The sequence below is a fragment of the Culex pipiens genome, chromosome 2 (genome assembly GCF_016801865.2).
Source record: "Culex pipiens pallens isolate TS chromosome 2, TS_CPP_V2, whole genome shotgun sequence".
Classification (NCBI taxonomy): Eukaryota; Metazoa; Arthropoda; class Insecta; order Diptera; family Culicidae; genus Culex; species Culex pipiens.
Window position 1 is genome coordinate 51,296,893 of NC_068938.1, and position 14,431 is coordinate 51,311,323.

Genomic DNA, 14,431 nt, shown 5'->3' on the forward strand with positions numbered 1-14,431 from the left:
GTGCCGACCTGGACGGAGTGTGTGCGGCCCGGAGCCGAGTTGACTGGCGGCTCACCTGGAGACTGCTGATGAACTAAGGGATGTCCTTAAGATTTGAAGGAGGATGGTTGCAAGATAGGGTTCTGTTTGGGGGTGCGAAGTTGTCTTCGTATTCCAGAATTGTCAGGTTGACGGACCCAATTCCGTTATAATTTGATTGTACAAATAGTTAGGTGTTGTGGTAAGTAATTTTGGAGACGCTGCTTTATGGGGTTGATTAAATGCTGGGGAATGTGTGAAGGAGTATTGATGCAGGGGGCTCTGATTGATAGGCACCGTGAAATTGTTAATAATCGGTAACTCCATAAGACAATGAATGAGAAATAATTTATATTCAATTCATGTTTATTAGTTGCATTTATCATAATACATTTTGCCTAACTAATTACAAAATGCAGAGTTTTGGAGATACTTACAGCTACAAAATAATTCAGATACAATCATTGGACGAAATAAGTTCAGTAATTTCAATAAATTAAGCGAGAGCAGATAAAACTGTTTAAAACAACTGCTACTTTTGCTAGGGGAGAAGAAAAAGGATAGGAAAGCTTAAGTTTATATCACAGAAAAAAAATTGTTAGTTAGTTAATTAAGGCTAAGACTTTAACTGCAGGGCATAGGTACTTTCCCATCAGCTCTTGCAGCGCAAAGAACTGCTCCAGCTTGTTTCCGCAAACAACTTATTTGAGCGACTGTTATTGTTTTAAGATATAGAATTGTGAAACGATAGTTGAGGATTATCTTTATTCATTCAAATCTACCGGACTCAAAACAAAGGGAACAAAAAAAAACAAGTCATTTTTTAGAAAGAGGCTGAAACAGGTGTCTTATAAAATCTAATATTATTTGCATTGGAATCTTTTAAAAAAAATACTATCTGACAAATGCTGCGTACAAGATTTTAGACTCATAAATTTATTGATTAAATTTGCTCAAATTATAGGAAAATAGGGAAACGCTTAGCATTCTATTAACTTTAAATTAAATTGTTTTAAGTGAAGGAGGAGGTAGTACTGGATCGATTGGATAGCGGTTAACTGTAGTGAATTATGGATTTACAATTACAAGATTAATAAATGTGACGGAGCAACAATTAAATTGAACAGCTAAGAAAGGAGAGTGAAAGGACAAAACTTCATTGAGTGTAATGGCTTAGTTCAAAGTTCAAAGGACGTGACAAGAGATTATACTGTAAACATAAATGCTCGTTTGACTCAGCAAAAGATATAAGATTATAATACTATTGTTATCAACAAATACTAGATTAAAAATAAATCCACTCGTGTGTTCAGATCAGGGCAATTATGAGGACAATCTAGTTTGCTAAACTGTTAAATTATCAATTGTGAAGTATCTATCATTTTCAAGGAAGAGAGGGATGTAGGAATCTAACCCTGGTCAACACTGGCTGACAGATCAACTATGGTTGACGTCTAGAGATGAGAAGAGTTAGTTAGTGACAATCAGAGTGTACCGCGGTCGGACACGCGAGTGGTGGCGGCAATAAAAGTTATTAGCCGCCAGTGATGTGTTTTATTAATAATCCGCGTCTTCCTCTGGGCCCAACGTCTACAATCATTTGACTATCAAATCTAGCAAAATATCTCATACAAAATGTATTCTCAAAGGACTCATATGGAGTCCCAAAGTGTTATTGATTGCGAAATTAGATTCCTCAACTCCTCACTTTACCCAAAACAATTTTCAGCATTTCCGAATGCTCTTATGCATGTATTGCAATGGTTTCCTTGCCGTGCTCAAAACGATATGCATTCACATTGCTAACCTACATTTCCCCTCGATGGAAAAATACCCACCATTTTCATATTTTCTATCCGTATTCATTTCCTCTTTTCTTTCAACTCTCCCACCACCTCCACAGCCGATCGGTGACGTCTCCTAAACGCCGTTCAAATCATCACCACTCCAACAGCAACAACAACAACAACAACAACCCTGGCGTTGATGGCGATGCGAGATCTCCCGTTCTATCGGCATCTGGCAACGGAACCAGCCGGCAGCAGCATTCGAGGTCAGCCCAGAGCAACCACCGACGCAAATCGCACTCCACGTCCTCGGCGACGGCGACGATGGCCAGCAAGCAAAACACGTTATGAATATGCATTCGCCTCCACTTGCAGAGGCAGAGGCAGCAGCACCTCCCGCCCGACCACGTGGCCAACCCGTGGCCCGGAACCAGCAGCAGCCAAGATGCACCCGGAGAACCAAAAGAATCCGGGCAATCCCGGGACGTGACGAGTTCCAGCAGCAATGGCGAACACTACGAAGCATTTTGCACGTTGCACGTGGTCCTCCACGTGGTGACGGGGAAGGAGGTGAAGGCGGTGGTGGTGGCGGTGGTGCATGAAATTGGTCCATCATTGCACGAATATTTATATCGAAGCTTAGGGCGATGATGTGTGTGCCGTGAATGTCAACTATTTCTTCCTCAACACCCACAGGAGAACATGCGGAAAGCGAAAAAACTATTCTCAACTCACGAAAGGGAATCCTAGAATTGGGATTTGACGGTGGGGACACTTGGGACGATGGCGGCGCGGAAAAGTTAGGCAGAAATATGTTACGTGTCAACTCTGTGTTATCCCCTAAATGTGGAGGGGATAATGGTTTGTGTTTAGAACGCAAATCGATTCGGGACGTGTTGGTGTATGTTATTTTATTACCAAGTTTTTTTTGTTGTTGTTAACTAACCGAGGGATCAGTGAAAAGCGGATTTGCTGACAATGAAGATTAGCATTTGTGTTAATTGACTCTTATTTAATTGACTGCATTTTGCGTAACGATTATTCCTAATGTAATTGTATGGTTTTTGTGGTGGTGCAGATGAAACTGGGTTTGAAAATTCCAGGTTTTAATTAACTCAAACTTTATTAAATGGTTAGGTAATCTAATCAAAAAGCGATGTTGTAGATCAACTCTATGCTGGGTAATTCTCTACCAACTCACACGAAATCGGGAAAAGTTGCTTAGACCCCTCTTCCGAGGTCCATTTTTTTATATCTCGTGACGGAGGGACGGTACGACCCCTTCAATTTTTGAACATGCGAAAAAAGACATGTTTTTCAATAATTTGCAGCCTGAAATGGTGATGAGATGGAATTTTGGTGTCAAAGGGACTTTATGTAAAATTGGACGCGTACTCAAAATTTCGAAAAAACGTATTTTTCATTGAAAAAAAACACTTAAAAAGTTTGAAAAACTCTGCCATTTTCCGTTACTCAACTGTAAAAAATAATGGAACATGTCATTTTAAGGGAAACTTAATTCACTTTTCAGATCTACATTAACCCAGAAGGGTAATTTTTTCTTTTAGAGCAAAATTTTTCATTTCAAATATTTTTTTTCTAACTTTGCAGGGTTATTTTTTGAAGTGTAATAATGTTCTAAAAAGTTGTAGAGCAGATAATTACAAACATTTTGATATATAAACATAACGAGTTTGCTTGTAATCATCATAAGTTTTCGTGGTTTTACGTTTTTAAAATGAAAATGTTTGTCCTAAATGAAAAAAATTACTCTTCTAGATCCAAAAAGTACATAAATTTCCCTTAAAATAACAAGTTCAAAAAAAAATTCAGTTAAGTAACGAAAAATGGCAGGGTTTTTAAACTTTTTAAGTGTTTTTTTCGATGAAAAATACGTTTTTTCCGGAATTTTGAGTACGCCATCAAATCGGGCGTTCAATTTTACATGAAAGTCCTTTTGAAACCAAAAATCCATCTCATCACCATTTCAGGCTGCAAATTATTGAAAAACATGTCTTTTTTCGCATGCTCAAAAATTGAAGGGGTCGTACCGTCCCTCCGTCACGAGATATCAAGAAATGGACCTCGGATTCGTGATCAGGGGCAAAAGTTACGCCTAAGGACAAAGTTTCACGCAAATCGAAGAGGGGTCGGGGCAACTGCTGTGTGAGTTGGCGGAGAATGACCTTGCTGTGAAATACTGCGATAGAGTTTAATGAAATCAATACCTTGAGTTATTTTAATTCGATTAGATCCAAAGAATCTCAATAAACATTCAACATTTATTTTTCATTTTAATCAAAAATCGCGTTTAAAGCATTAGGGCCTTTCAGCGATTTATATTTTACAATGATTCACCATGGTCTTTTGGAACGAATAGTCCAAGAAGAGTTGAATAATTATTGTTAAACAAGCATTTTGAGATCTTTTTGAATATCACGTACAGCCTTTTGAGCTCGTTCATAATGAAGGCAAAACATCTTCAAACATGGTTACAAATACTCGCCTATTGAAAGCCTTTTTGATAAATTGTCGAATTGCCATGTAAAATTTTATAATGTTGAACTTGTCGAAATTTAAAACTTTAAAACTTAAACCAAGGGTCCTGATTGCTCCAAAACGACTCATTCACTCGCGACCACAAATTGAAAGCGACAAAAAACTGCTCTGACCGTTTCCTACCGTTTGTCGCTTCCACACCAATCGTTACAGAATACTCTCTCTTTGCTCTCCCTCTCACTTCAATCGGGTAGTACAGCGAATGGTTCAGAGAGACCGATTGCGTTATGTCGCTCAGTCGCTGAGTCGAAATAGTTTGCGATCGGCTTTGTTTTACTCAGTTATTAAACTGCTTAAAATCTATGTTATCAAAAATGTTTTGCAATTTTGTTGGTACACAGAAAAAAATAATAATGGTAATATTACATCTGGGAAGGGGTACATCTTTTATTTCAGAAAAAATGTGTGTAATTTTACCTATGAAAATGTGTAATTTTACCACTATTCTGGTGTAATGTCGCTTTTTCAGACTAAATTAAGGTAAAATTACATCATAAAAGAGGTAATATTCAGCCTTCTAAAATTACACCTTCCAAATTTACACAATTTTTTATAAGCCATTTCCAAATTTAAATATTTACGGCAAACTGTGGTAGTGCAAGCCAAAAGAGCGCCGAGCTGGTATGTTGTTAGATTCTCTCCTCTCTGAACGTATTCGTGTGTGACTCGGGTCGACGGACGGAGTGGGCAAAGAAATTCACGAAGTATTTGTGTCGCTGGGAGAAGCGATTGAGCAAGTCGCTGGCAGCCTGAGTGTAGTGTTCGCTCGCGACTGGTTGCGAGCTCCAGTCGGCAAAGATTCGCTCGGCGATGAGTGAGTGATTTCTGATCTTTGAACCGAAAATCAGGACCCTTAACTCTAAACCAGGCCTGCCCAACGTCCGGCCCGCGGGCCGGATCCGGCCCGTGAAGCCGTTTCATCCGGCCCGCAACGGTCTTTCAAAATAGTTCTTTGACCGGCCCATAACGCTGTTTATGAAGTATTAAATAAATAAAATTATTGTCAGAGTTAAAAAAATAAGCTTGAGATCAAATTTTTACATATTATAAGAACATTCTTCATGTTTGAATTTAATTCTTATAATTTTTATACTGATATTTTTTAACTGACAAATTGTGCAGGAAAACAAAATTATCCATTTCGTAAAATTGTGAAATTTATAATAAAAATTGGATTGTTGTCTTAAAATTTACAAAAAGAGACTAAATGTTATTTCTTTCAGTTTTAACTGTGTTTACTTCAAATTGAAGTTTTTTTTTCTATTTTCTTTTTTTAAATAAATAAGTAAGCAAAACTAATGTATTTTTCCAGAACAACTTTTAAGTGAGAAAGTTTTTTTAAAAAAAAACTTAAAAATCAAATTATTCATACTGAAAATAGATCGCTGCAAATATTTTAAAAATATTAAAAAAAATATCAAAAACTTAAAAAAATTGCAACGATCATTGAAATTTGAATGTCTTTTATTTATAAAAAAATATCAAGGATTTAATTGCAATCGTCAAAAACAATATCTATACAAATAAACACATTTTTAAATGTTATCTTTGTTTTTCATTCTTAAAATCAAGATATATGAATCATATTTGCAACACTAGTAAAAGAACCCAATCATAAGAAAATTGAAAAAAAATGTGTTTACTTTTTCAATATTTATCAAATATAAGTTCCGGCCCGCCACTGCTTCAGAAAAATCAGATCTGGCCCGCAGGGCCAAAAGGTTGGGCACCCCTGCTCTAAACTGAAAAATATATTTGTACGATTAAACCGATGCTCAAGTAAAAAAATGAATAAAAACATTTCTATGGAACCTGAAAGGGCCTTTTCACAAAAATCCAAAATATGTTAAATGAATCTGAATCAGTTTTCAGCTAGTTTGACTTGTATTTATATTTAAATTTTGAAGTTTTGAAAGATTCATTCGCCAGATTTGTTTTCTTTGGCTGGGTAGCCCTTCTAGCAAAAACCCGAAAATATTAGAAATATCTGTTTTTTAAATAGTTTTTTTTTGTTGCTTTGAACCTCGTCATTTTGTTAATGTTTTCTAGTTGCATTTTTTAAATATAATTAAGAAAGATTCGAAAACAATACATTTTTTTACGAAAATCATTAAAATAGACGTGGTTGACGATATATTTCAGATATTTTTTTAAAATTTATATGTGATTTTTAAATGTGATAAATATTTGCTTCATTTGTTATTTGTCAAACTTAAAACCCCAAACACACCAACCAGACAAAACGAAAATAAAAAATCAATCAATTTAACTCCAAGCTCATCGAGTGGCTGTTACGGTAGAACTATCAAACAAAGCATAATAAAACAAATGAAGAAAATGTTAGCAAAACGTATTCCTGCTGGCCAGAGGCACTACGTCCCTGAATGTTGTCTGTCACTAAACTGTCCTTTCGTTTTCTTGATGTCATCGGCTTTGAATATCTATAATTTCCATCAACTACCACCGTCCAAAGTGTCCCTAGCGAATCAGTTTGTGGGTTGAAAGCCAGTTGAGCCAGTTTGCGTAACAAGAAATTACACAAGTGTACTGACGTGCCTCGAATGAATTTTTCATTTTTTTATACTTACTCATTGTGATAAGGTGACATAAATAAGTTTAGGAAACCTGGAACACACTTAACTAATCCTAGTTCCAGCGCCCACGTTTGTTTGAACAAAAATTAAACTAAAACTCTTGTGAAAATCAATTGAAACTGGTGGCAAAAAAAAATGGATGCGTAACGGGTAACGCGTAACGAGCAAAGATGATTACCATAAGTTTGTACTAGTTTTAAAAAGGTATATTAGTTGTTAGAGCTGCCGTTGGGCGCAAAGAGCATTATTCACGAACAAGTATGACATGTTAACTTAGCGCTAAGAATCGTTCTGACTAGGGAACCTAAACAAAACAAAAAAGTAACAGGATAAGTAGGATGTACTCATTACAAGTATCACGAACATTTGAATTCTCCTTTCCACTGTAAGAAAAACAACAACAAAATAACTCACTTTCCTCAAAGGCGACGGCTCAGCCAGATTGCGATTCCAGTGATTTGGAAACGCCACGTGGCTGAGCTCGCCGGTTTGGGGTGATCTCTCTGTACAGTACTTTGTATGATCCCGTAACGATACACGCACGATCTTATTTACGACAATAGCTTAACTTGGTGTCCCTTTTTGGAGCAGCAAAAAGTCGCTTTCAGTTTTCCGCGCAGCCTCACTTGAATGAATTGAATTGAATCGAATACATATCTTTTGACAACAATTGATAGCGTTAATCGGAGAGAAGAAAATCAAAAGTAACCCAAATTAGCATTCTTGTTAGCGACACATCCATACACACACGTACACACATTTGCACGTACCGTAATCTGGGGCGAATCGGGACTACAGTCTGAATAGGGACAGCAGTTTTTAGAGCACTTTAAGCTTTTAAATTTGGAAATGGATGTACACATTTTGTTGGCCTGAGTCTGTTCTAACCGAAACAAACCAGAAAAATCTAAATATTGTGCTCCAACATGGTTAAAACTGCTGTCCCAATTCGCCCCATGTGTCCCGATTGACCCCAGTTTACGGTAAGCATTCATCCCGTTTTAAGTTTCAACGAGTTTTGATGTAAATTCCCTTTCCAAGGCAGAGGGCAGTAAAAAAGGCACAAATTTGTATCCTGTTCCAAGCGGTAACTAGTGTTAGAAAAAACTGTTGTTAACTTAATACAAACCCAAAAAACATGCTATACCCAGTAACGTTTATTACTAAAAAGAAAATACTTATCGTTGATAGCACCTAACTATACCAAACAGCGAATCTTTTTCTATAACATAACCTACGTACATCTCCTTGTTCCACAAATGTTGCAGAAAGGTTAACCCCATTAAATTGTACTACTACTGGTTAGGCAGTTGCATTTCTCACATCTTTAAAAACAAACTAGCAAGAGAAACGTTTAAACAACCTTTAAGTAAGTCTTATTATACATTTTTTGCGACCTAAAATCCCCTCAAATAAAAACAGCCAAAAGCAGCCGAGGAAAAAAACGAAACAAATATTGATTGTCAATATGGTGCAAACAATAAACAACTAACTCAATCGAGCATATATTATTGTTCTCTGAGACACAGTGCGTAGAATGGTGTGCAACAGGAAAATAAAAAAGTGTTATTTGTAAAACTAAACAATGGAACAAACAGAACAACAGACGCAACAGCCGGTAGAGCTATGAAAAGTCATCTATTTATATACATTTTAAACAAAACAAAAAAAAAACAAGCTACTCAAAATCGGTGCGAGCAAATTGTGTAGAGTAGAGATGAGTGGTGCAAGACAGTTATAACAAGAACAAACAAAACAGAAATCAATCTAGGTATTTACGATTGTTTATGATGCAGTTAACTAAGGAGCATTTAACCGCGAGAGATCAATTTTAAGAGATGGAAAATATAATAAAAACCAAACAAATAAGTAAGTTAGTAAGGAAAAAAAAACAACAACAAACGAAAGTGAGAACAAACGGTCTTGAGAAGAAATAAAGATGAAAATTATGAAAAAAATGTATTTTTATTTTCGCCATATTGAAAAACATACGATACCAAAGAAAAAAAAATTGATGACGATTTCATGAAAATCATTTTCATCGGATTTTTAACTTTCGTACCGTAGTCGGAAATGATGCAAATTGGTGTTAATGTAAAGCAATTATCTGATACTTCAAACAACGATAGTATTTTTTTCTAAATTTAGCTTGAAATTTGTGGGTTCTTTCTCTATGACCAAAGACACATTTTGCATCATAAGTTCGTTAATATTAGTCTTTATACAATTTTGGCGGCTGTAAAAATATTCAAAAAACGAGAAAGGATTTTCTGGTCGATTTGGAGTCTTCGGCAATATTGCAGGTTTCCAGAAACTTTAAGTTACACACGGTGTTTTTTGTAGAACAAACTAAAGATAAAATAAATCGGTATGTCTGAGATTTAGCACCGTGAAAGAAGGGCTCTTTCCCGACAATTTGCGGGTTATACCGAAATATTTCGTCGGGGGGTCTAGAGCAACTTTTTTTCCGCAGATTTTTTTTTCGATTTTATGGGATATTTCTTCAGTAAAGTCACTAAAAACCGGTACATTCAAGTTGATATCCATCAAATTTCTTATGAATTTGCCTTGGGGGACTCAAATTAACTATATTTGACCAATATTTGACATCCAATAAAAGGTTTCGAGTCAAATTTTCCGGATTTCTAGCTTTCTTTGAAATTACCCCAAAATCCAAGCTGGAAATCCCAATACGACCGAATATAAATCTTTTCTTTGTACAATTTGTCATGAAAATACATCCCGGATACAAATTAGAGCATTAAACAATCCAATACATAGATTATTTAATTAATGAGCTGTTTATTATCCAAAAGGTTCCCGAAATTATTTTTTTGCAATTCCGTCGTGAAACAACTTACTTTTCCTGTCATTCTTGAACGACGAAATAGCCTACTTTTCTGTACCAAAAATAACAGAATCGAATAGCAACACTTTTCAAAATAAATTCTGAAAAGTTCTACTTTTCAGCACTGAAATGGGTGCTGAAAAGTTGAACTTTTCAGCACTTGTTTCGAAAAGTAACACTTTTCAACATTTTTTTGATTTAAACGATTTATTGACAAAATACATGAAAATTTGACTTAAAATTTCACTCAATGGGTGATTTTCGGAATTGCAAAAAATGTTGTATGTAACTCGTTGCAAAACTTGATTTTTTCAGCACTCTTCGTATTTATCCAACTCGGTGAACCTCGTTGGATAAATGTACGACTCGTGCTGAAAAAATCCTCTTTTGCAACTTGTTGCATAAACTACTATTTCAATCCTCTGCCATTACAATTTAAAACATTTTAGAATCAATTACATTGTAGAGAATAGTTTTCTGAACAAATTCCATAAAAAAAGTATTGGTTTTAGTTCAATATAAGCTAAGATATGCTCAATTTCCTAAAATAATAAATGAATTTCAAAAATTTCTGGATTTAATAATTTCTCACATGATGGACACTGCTTACTGAGTTTTTTTAATGAATACTATAGAAAAATCTCCATGAATTTTGTCAAAACCTGACAATAATTTCACGTTTCGATAAAATATTGTCATCATAAAAATTCTCTCAGTAGGCAGTGTTCATCATGTGAAAGGTAAGCAAATCAAGAAATTTTTGAGAATGTAACTATTTTGGGAAATTGGGCATATCTTTGCTTATATTGAACGAAAACTCATCTTAACAATGTAATTGATTCTAAAATGTTTTGAAATGTAATGGTTTAATATAGCAGAGGATTGAAAAAATTATGTTGGGAGCCTATTAGAAAATAAAAAACTTGTTAATGGAATACTCTATGTTTAGCACTTTTTTATGCTCAAATTTGTATCCGGGCAATGTGTATCCGGCATATTCATTATTGTGATGTTCAGAAATTTAAATTTTCCCTGCTTGCTTTTTTAGAGGCTGTAAACTCGGAAAATATTGGCATAAGTGTTAAAAATATAAATATATTTAGAGATGATCAAGCTTGTTTATAATACAGGTAAAATAAATCAAATTTTACAACAAAAAACAAGAACTTTGGTGGCTTCAAAATCATCCTTATTCCAAATGATTATAGTTCAAAAGATGCCAACATATGATAAAAAACGTTTCTTAATCCACCATTAGGTGGTTGGTGCCTTCCTCACATTTACAAAGTTATAAAAACTCCTTAGTTGTCCTAATCCAAATTTGCATTGTTTACGGTCTTAAGGCTTATTAAGAAGACTCGGTCCAAACCAGGTGCCAACACCGAAAAAGACCTGATGAAAATAAGTTTATGAATAAAAAAAATACCTTATGCAAATTTTTCTAGAAAACATGCAGACTCTCATTTGAAGCAATGTGTCAACCGGGCGTTTCGCATCTGGCGCAACTCTCGCAAGTAAACAAAAAGACCCGGCCTTTTGTGGTTATGTAAAAAATCACCCTTTTTTGTATCTACTAAAAACTTTTCCATAACATAACTTTTAAAATACTTCACTAAACTTAACAACTATGAATAGGGTCTTACTGGACCCAAAGCGGTCATAAAAAGGCAAACCCGGCCAAAATCAAATCAGCCAGTTTTGAGATATGCGTGTGGAAAGAAAATCATGTCTACACACATCCCCACAGACATTTGCTCAGAAAATGATTCTGAGTCGATATGTATACGTGAAGGTATATCTAAGAAGTGTATTGAGCAAGTTCAATTTTCGAGTGATTTTATTGCCTTCCCTCAGTGAGGAAGGCAAAAATGAGAAATAAAAGTTTGTCATTTTCTTAAAAATGCAGTTTATTTTTTTCTGAAAAATCTGCAATTTTTCTGAAGATACCAAATCATTTTTTAGATTTCCATAAACTTTTTATTGATCGGCTGCCAACATTGTATAGTTGTATAGACTGGACCCAAATAATGCATAATGACTTCTTCTATTACCATCATCTGGAGTGAATTGAGATACATGGGGCAAATTGGGACAGCTGTTTAAGCCTTTTTCTGCATCATACAGTCGACTCTCTGGCTGTCGATCTTCGCGATATCAATAATACTCCATCTGTCAAATAATTTTTCAGCTCAAATACATGCTTTGATTCATTTGTTCTATAACTTGATACCTCCCGCTCTCAAAGGTTATAATAATAAAGATCAAGTGCAACAATCACAAATAAACAAATCATTTTCATCCAATAAAAATTTCCACACAAGTTTTTTTGATTTTATCGAATGAGTGAAACGTGAAATATGTGAAAGGAAACTCCTTTAAAAAACTTATGTTTAAGTCATTTTTAAGTTTAATCACGATTTATCATTTTGCATCGAAGGATTCTTCATTTCTAAAATCTTTATTGAATTTATAACTTCGTCCCTCATCCTGTGTGTTGTGAGAGTGATAAGCAATATTTAACAAGAGTTTTGATCTTTTTCCAGTCGATAGATTTTATCATGTTGCTAGACAAATAACTATGATTCAATCCACTTATATGGAACATCATTATGCGTCAAAATGTTTCATCAAATAATGTGAAATTATTTCTCATCACAGCTATTGCATGGAAGCGGAAAATCGTTAATTTCATTTGTATCTGTCATTACCCTCATTAGTTGAAAATACTTATCCTTCGTATCTCCTTCCAACCAAATACCAAATCACCAGCAAATCCTAGAAGTGAACTTCATACGTGAATCGTAAAATCAAATTAAACGGCAAAGCGACTGGCTGACTTGTGTCGTCTGGTATCGACTTTCCTCATTTCACATTCGCAGCAGCCGCAACAGATGACACTGGAGACGGAGACGCGAACTTGTTCTAATGAAGAAAATGATTGGGAGGTTTTTCAGTGGAAATGCGTTCAACGGTCGCGGGACATGTTGAACTTCTAATTGGACGTTTCGAAGTATCAATTTGCGCTGGAAGGAGAATTGAAATTTGATGTTCGGGTTTGGTTTTTCCTGGAAATCTGAATCAAGTTACAGTAGGCTAATGAGTTAGATTCGGGAAAACTCCACAAACTTCAAAATTATGAGTTACGTCGCAAAATGTTCGATCTGTAAGGAAGCCCTTCCCTACAATCGATCGCACACATCCCTTCTGATTCAGCACCTGATAGAACAACACCCCGACCAACCGTTCAAGCTAGTTCGGGCAAAGAAAGAGAAAATCTACCAGGACTCCCCTTTGAAAAACGATTCAGAAATGGCTCATAAAGTGGCTAAAGTTGGTGCTCCCAAGTCAGCCAGAGATATTAAGAGGCAACTGAGAACCAGTTTAGGTCAGAAAGCGGATGAGAATCTTCCGACAAAGTCGGACTTCCTAACTCGTCACCCAAGACACCGGAGGATGTTCTACAAAACTACTGGTAAATAAGTAACTCAAATTGTACAAGCTGAATTGACTCAACTCTATTCCAGTGGCCTCGTGGCGACCCGCCCGAACCCGCGTCAGTTGTCCCGAGTGTGGCCAACAGCGACTTCCCACGATTCGATCCACGGCGGATCGGTACTCCAGTTCGGCCGCCGGTGCAGCCTGGGTCATGACCTGTTGGCCGTTTTGCTTTCTGCCATGCCTGTTCACCTCGCCCACCAAGCACCATCTGCACTGTTCTGGGTGCGATGCCTACCTGGGGCTGTACGATCCGGACCGGGAAGTGGTGGGCGTCAACCAGAAGGTGCGCCGAACGGTGCGGTACCGGGAAGTCGAGTCGAAACGATGAGATGCTGAGCATTTTGTAGGGAAACGGTTGATTTGAGAACGAGCGAACACGTGATGCTATCAACTGGGTTGCGTAGAAGATTGCATGCAAGCTGGTCGGAAGCGACATCTGGTATTCAGTAGGGGAACTAAATTAAAATGTATTGCAGTAGATTTGTCTTGTATGTTAGGCACACTTTACTTGAAAAAATTACATACTTAGCGAAAACGTTGTTAAGAACAGTAAATATATTAATATAAAAAAATATGACGTCCATAAAAAATCGGCAAGAAGATTTTATGACCACATGAAATAAATCTGAAATGCATGTTTAGCACCTGGTTTAGATGCCTATTTTATAGAATTTTTTTTTGCTAAATCTTCTGCTGAATGCAAAAATCATTTTTTATATTATAAAAAACCATTAAACTAAAACGCTTTGAAAAATACACTCAAACCCCGTTGGTTTGACACCAACTGTTGTCAAACGAAGGGTCATTTTCTAGTTTGACACCCCTTTTACACGGAGTTCACGCTCACTACCAAACTTTTGTTTTGATATTGCGCGTGAGCGCCGTATAAAAAGTGACAGTTTGTCACTTTTTAGTTTGATTTTGTCAAAGCAACGGTGACTAACCACCAGGAGTTGAGTGTCATATATAATATAATCCTAAAGCCCTATGTCAATTATAAAAAAAAAAATACAAGACAACATTTTTCGATGGATCAACTATGGTCCCCTTGGAACGAGCTGTCAAGTAGGATAGTCTCTGTCAAGTAGGGCCACGAACTAAATTTTTCAACATTGATTTTAAAATCA

The 14,431-nt window shown here is 36.1% G+C and overlaps 2 protein-coding genes across 3 annotated transcripts in view; both read left to right on the forward strand.

Moving 5' to 3' along the window:
• The window catches only part of LOC120423131 (cyclic nucleotide-gated cation channel subunit A), a 308,588-nt gene extending 303,891 nt beyond the window's left edge, over positions 1 to 4,697 (forward strand). For both annotated transcript variants that reach the window (XM_052708887.1, XM_039586812.2), the window contains one exon: positions 1,922 to 4,697. In XM_052708887.1, the coding sequence (XP_052564847.1) occupies positions 1,922 to 2,156 (235 nt within the window). In that variant the 3' untranslated portion in view covers positions 2,157 to 4,697. The remainder of the gene's footprint in view (positions 1 to 1,921) is intronic.
• Positions 4,698 to 12,865: 8,168 nt separating this feature from the next.
• On the forward strand, positions 12,866 to 13,947 carry LOC120423137 (uncharacterized). Its single transcript, XM_039586816.2, has 2 exons — positions 12,866 to 13,278; positions 13,331 to 13,947. The coding sequence occupies exons 1-2, from the start codon at positions 12,942 to 12,944 to the stop codon at positions 13,630 to 13,632; spliced, it is 639 nt and encodes a 212-aa protein (XP_039442750.1). The 5' UTR covers positions 12,866 to 12,941; the 3' UTR covers positions 13,633 to 13,947.
• The last annotated feature ends 484 nt before the right edge of the window (positions 13,948 to 14,431 follow it).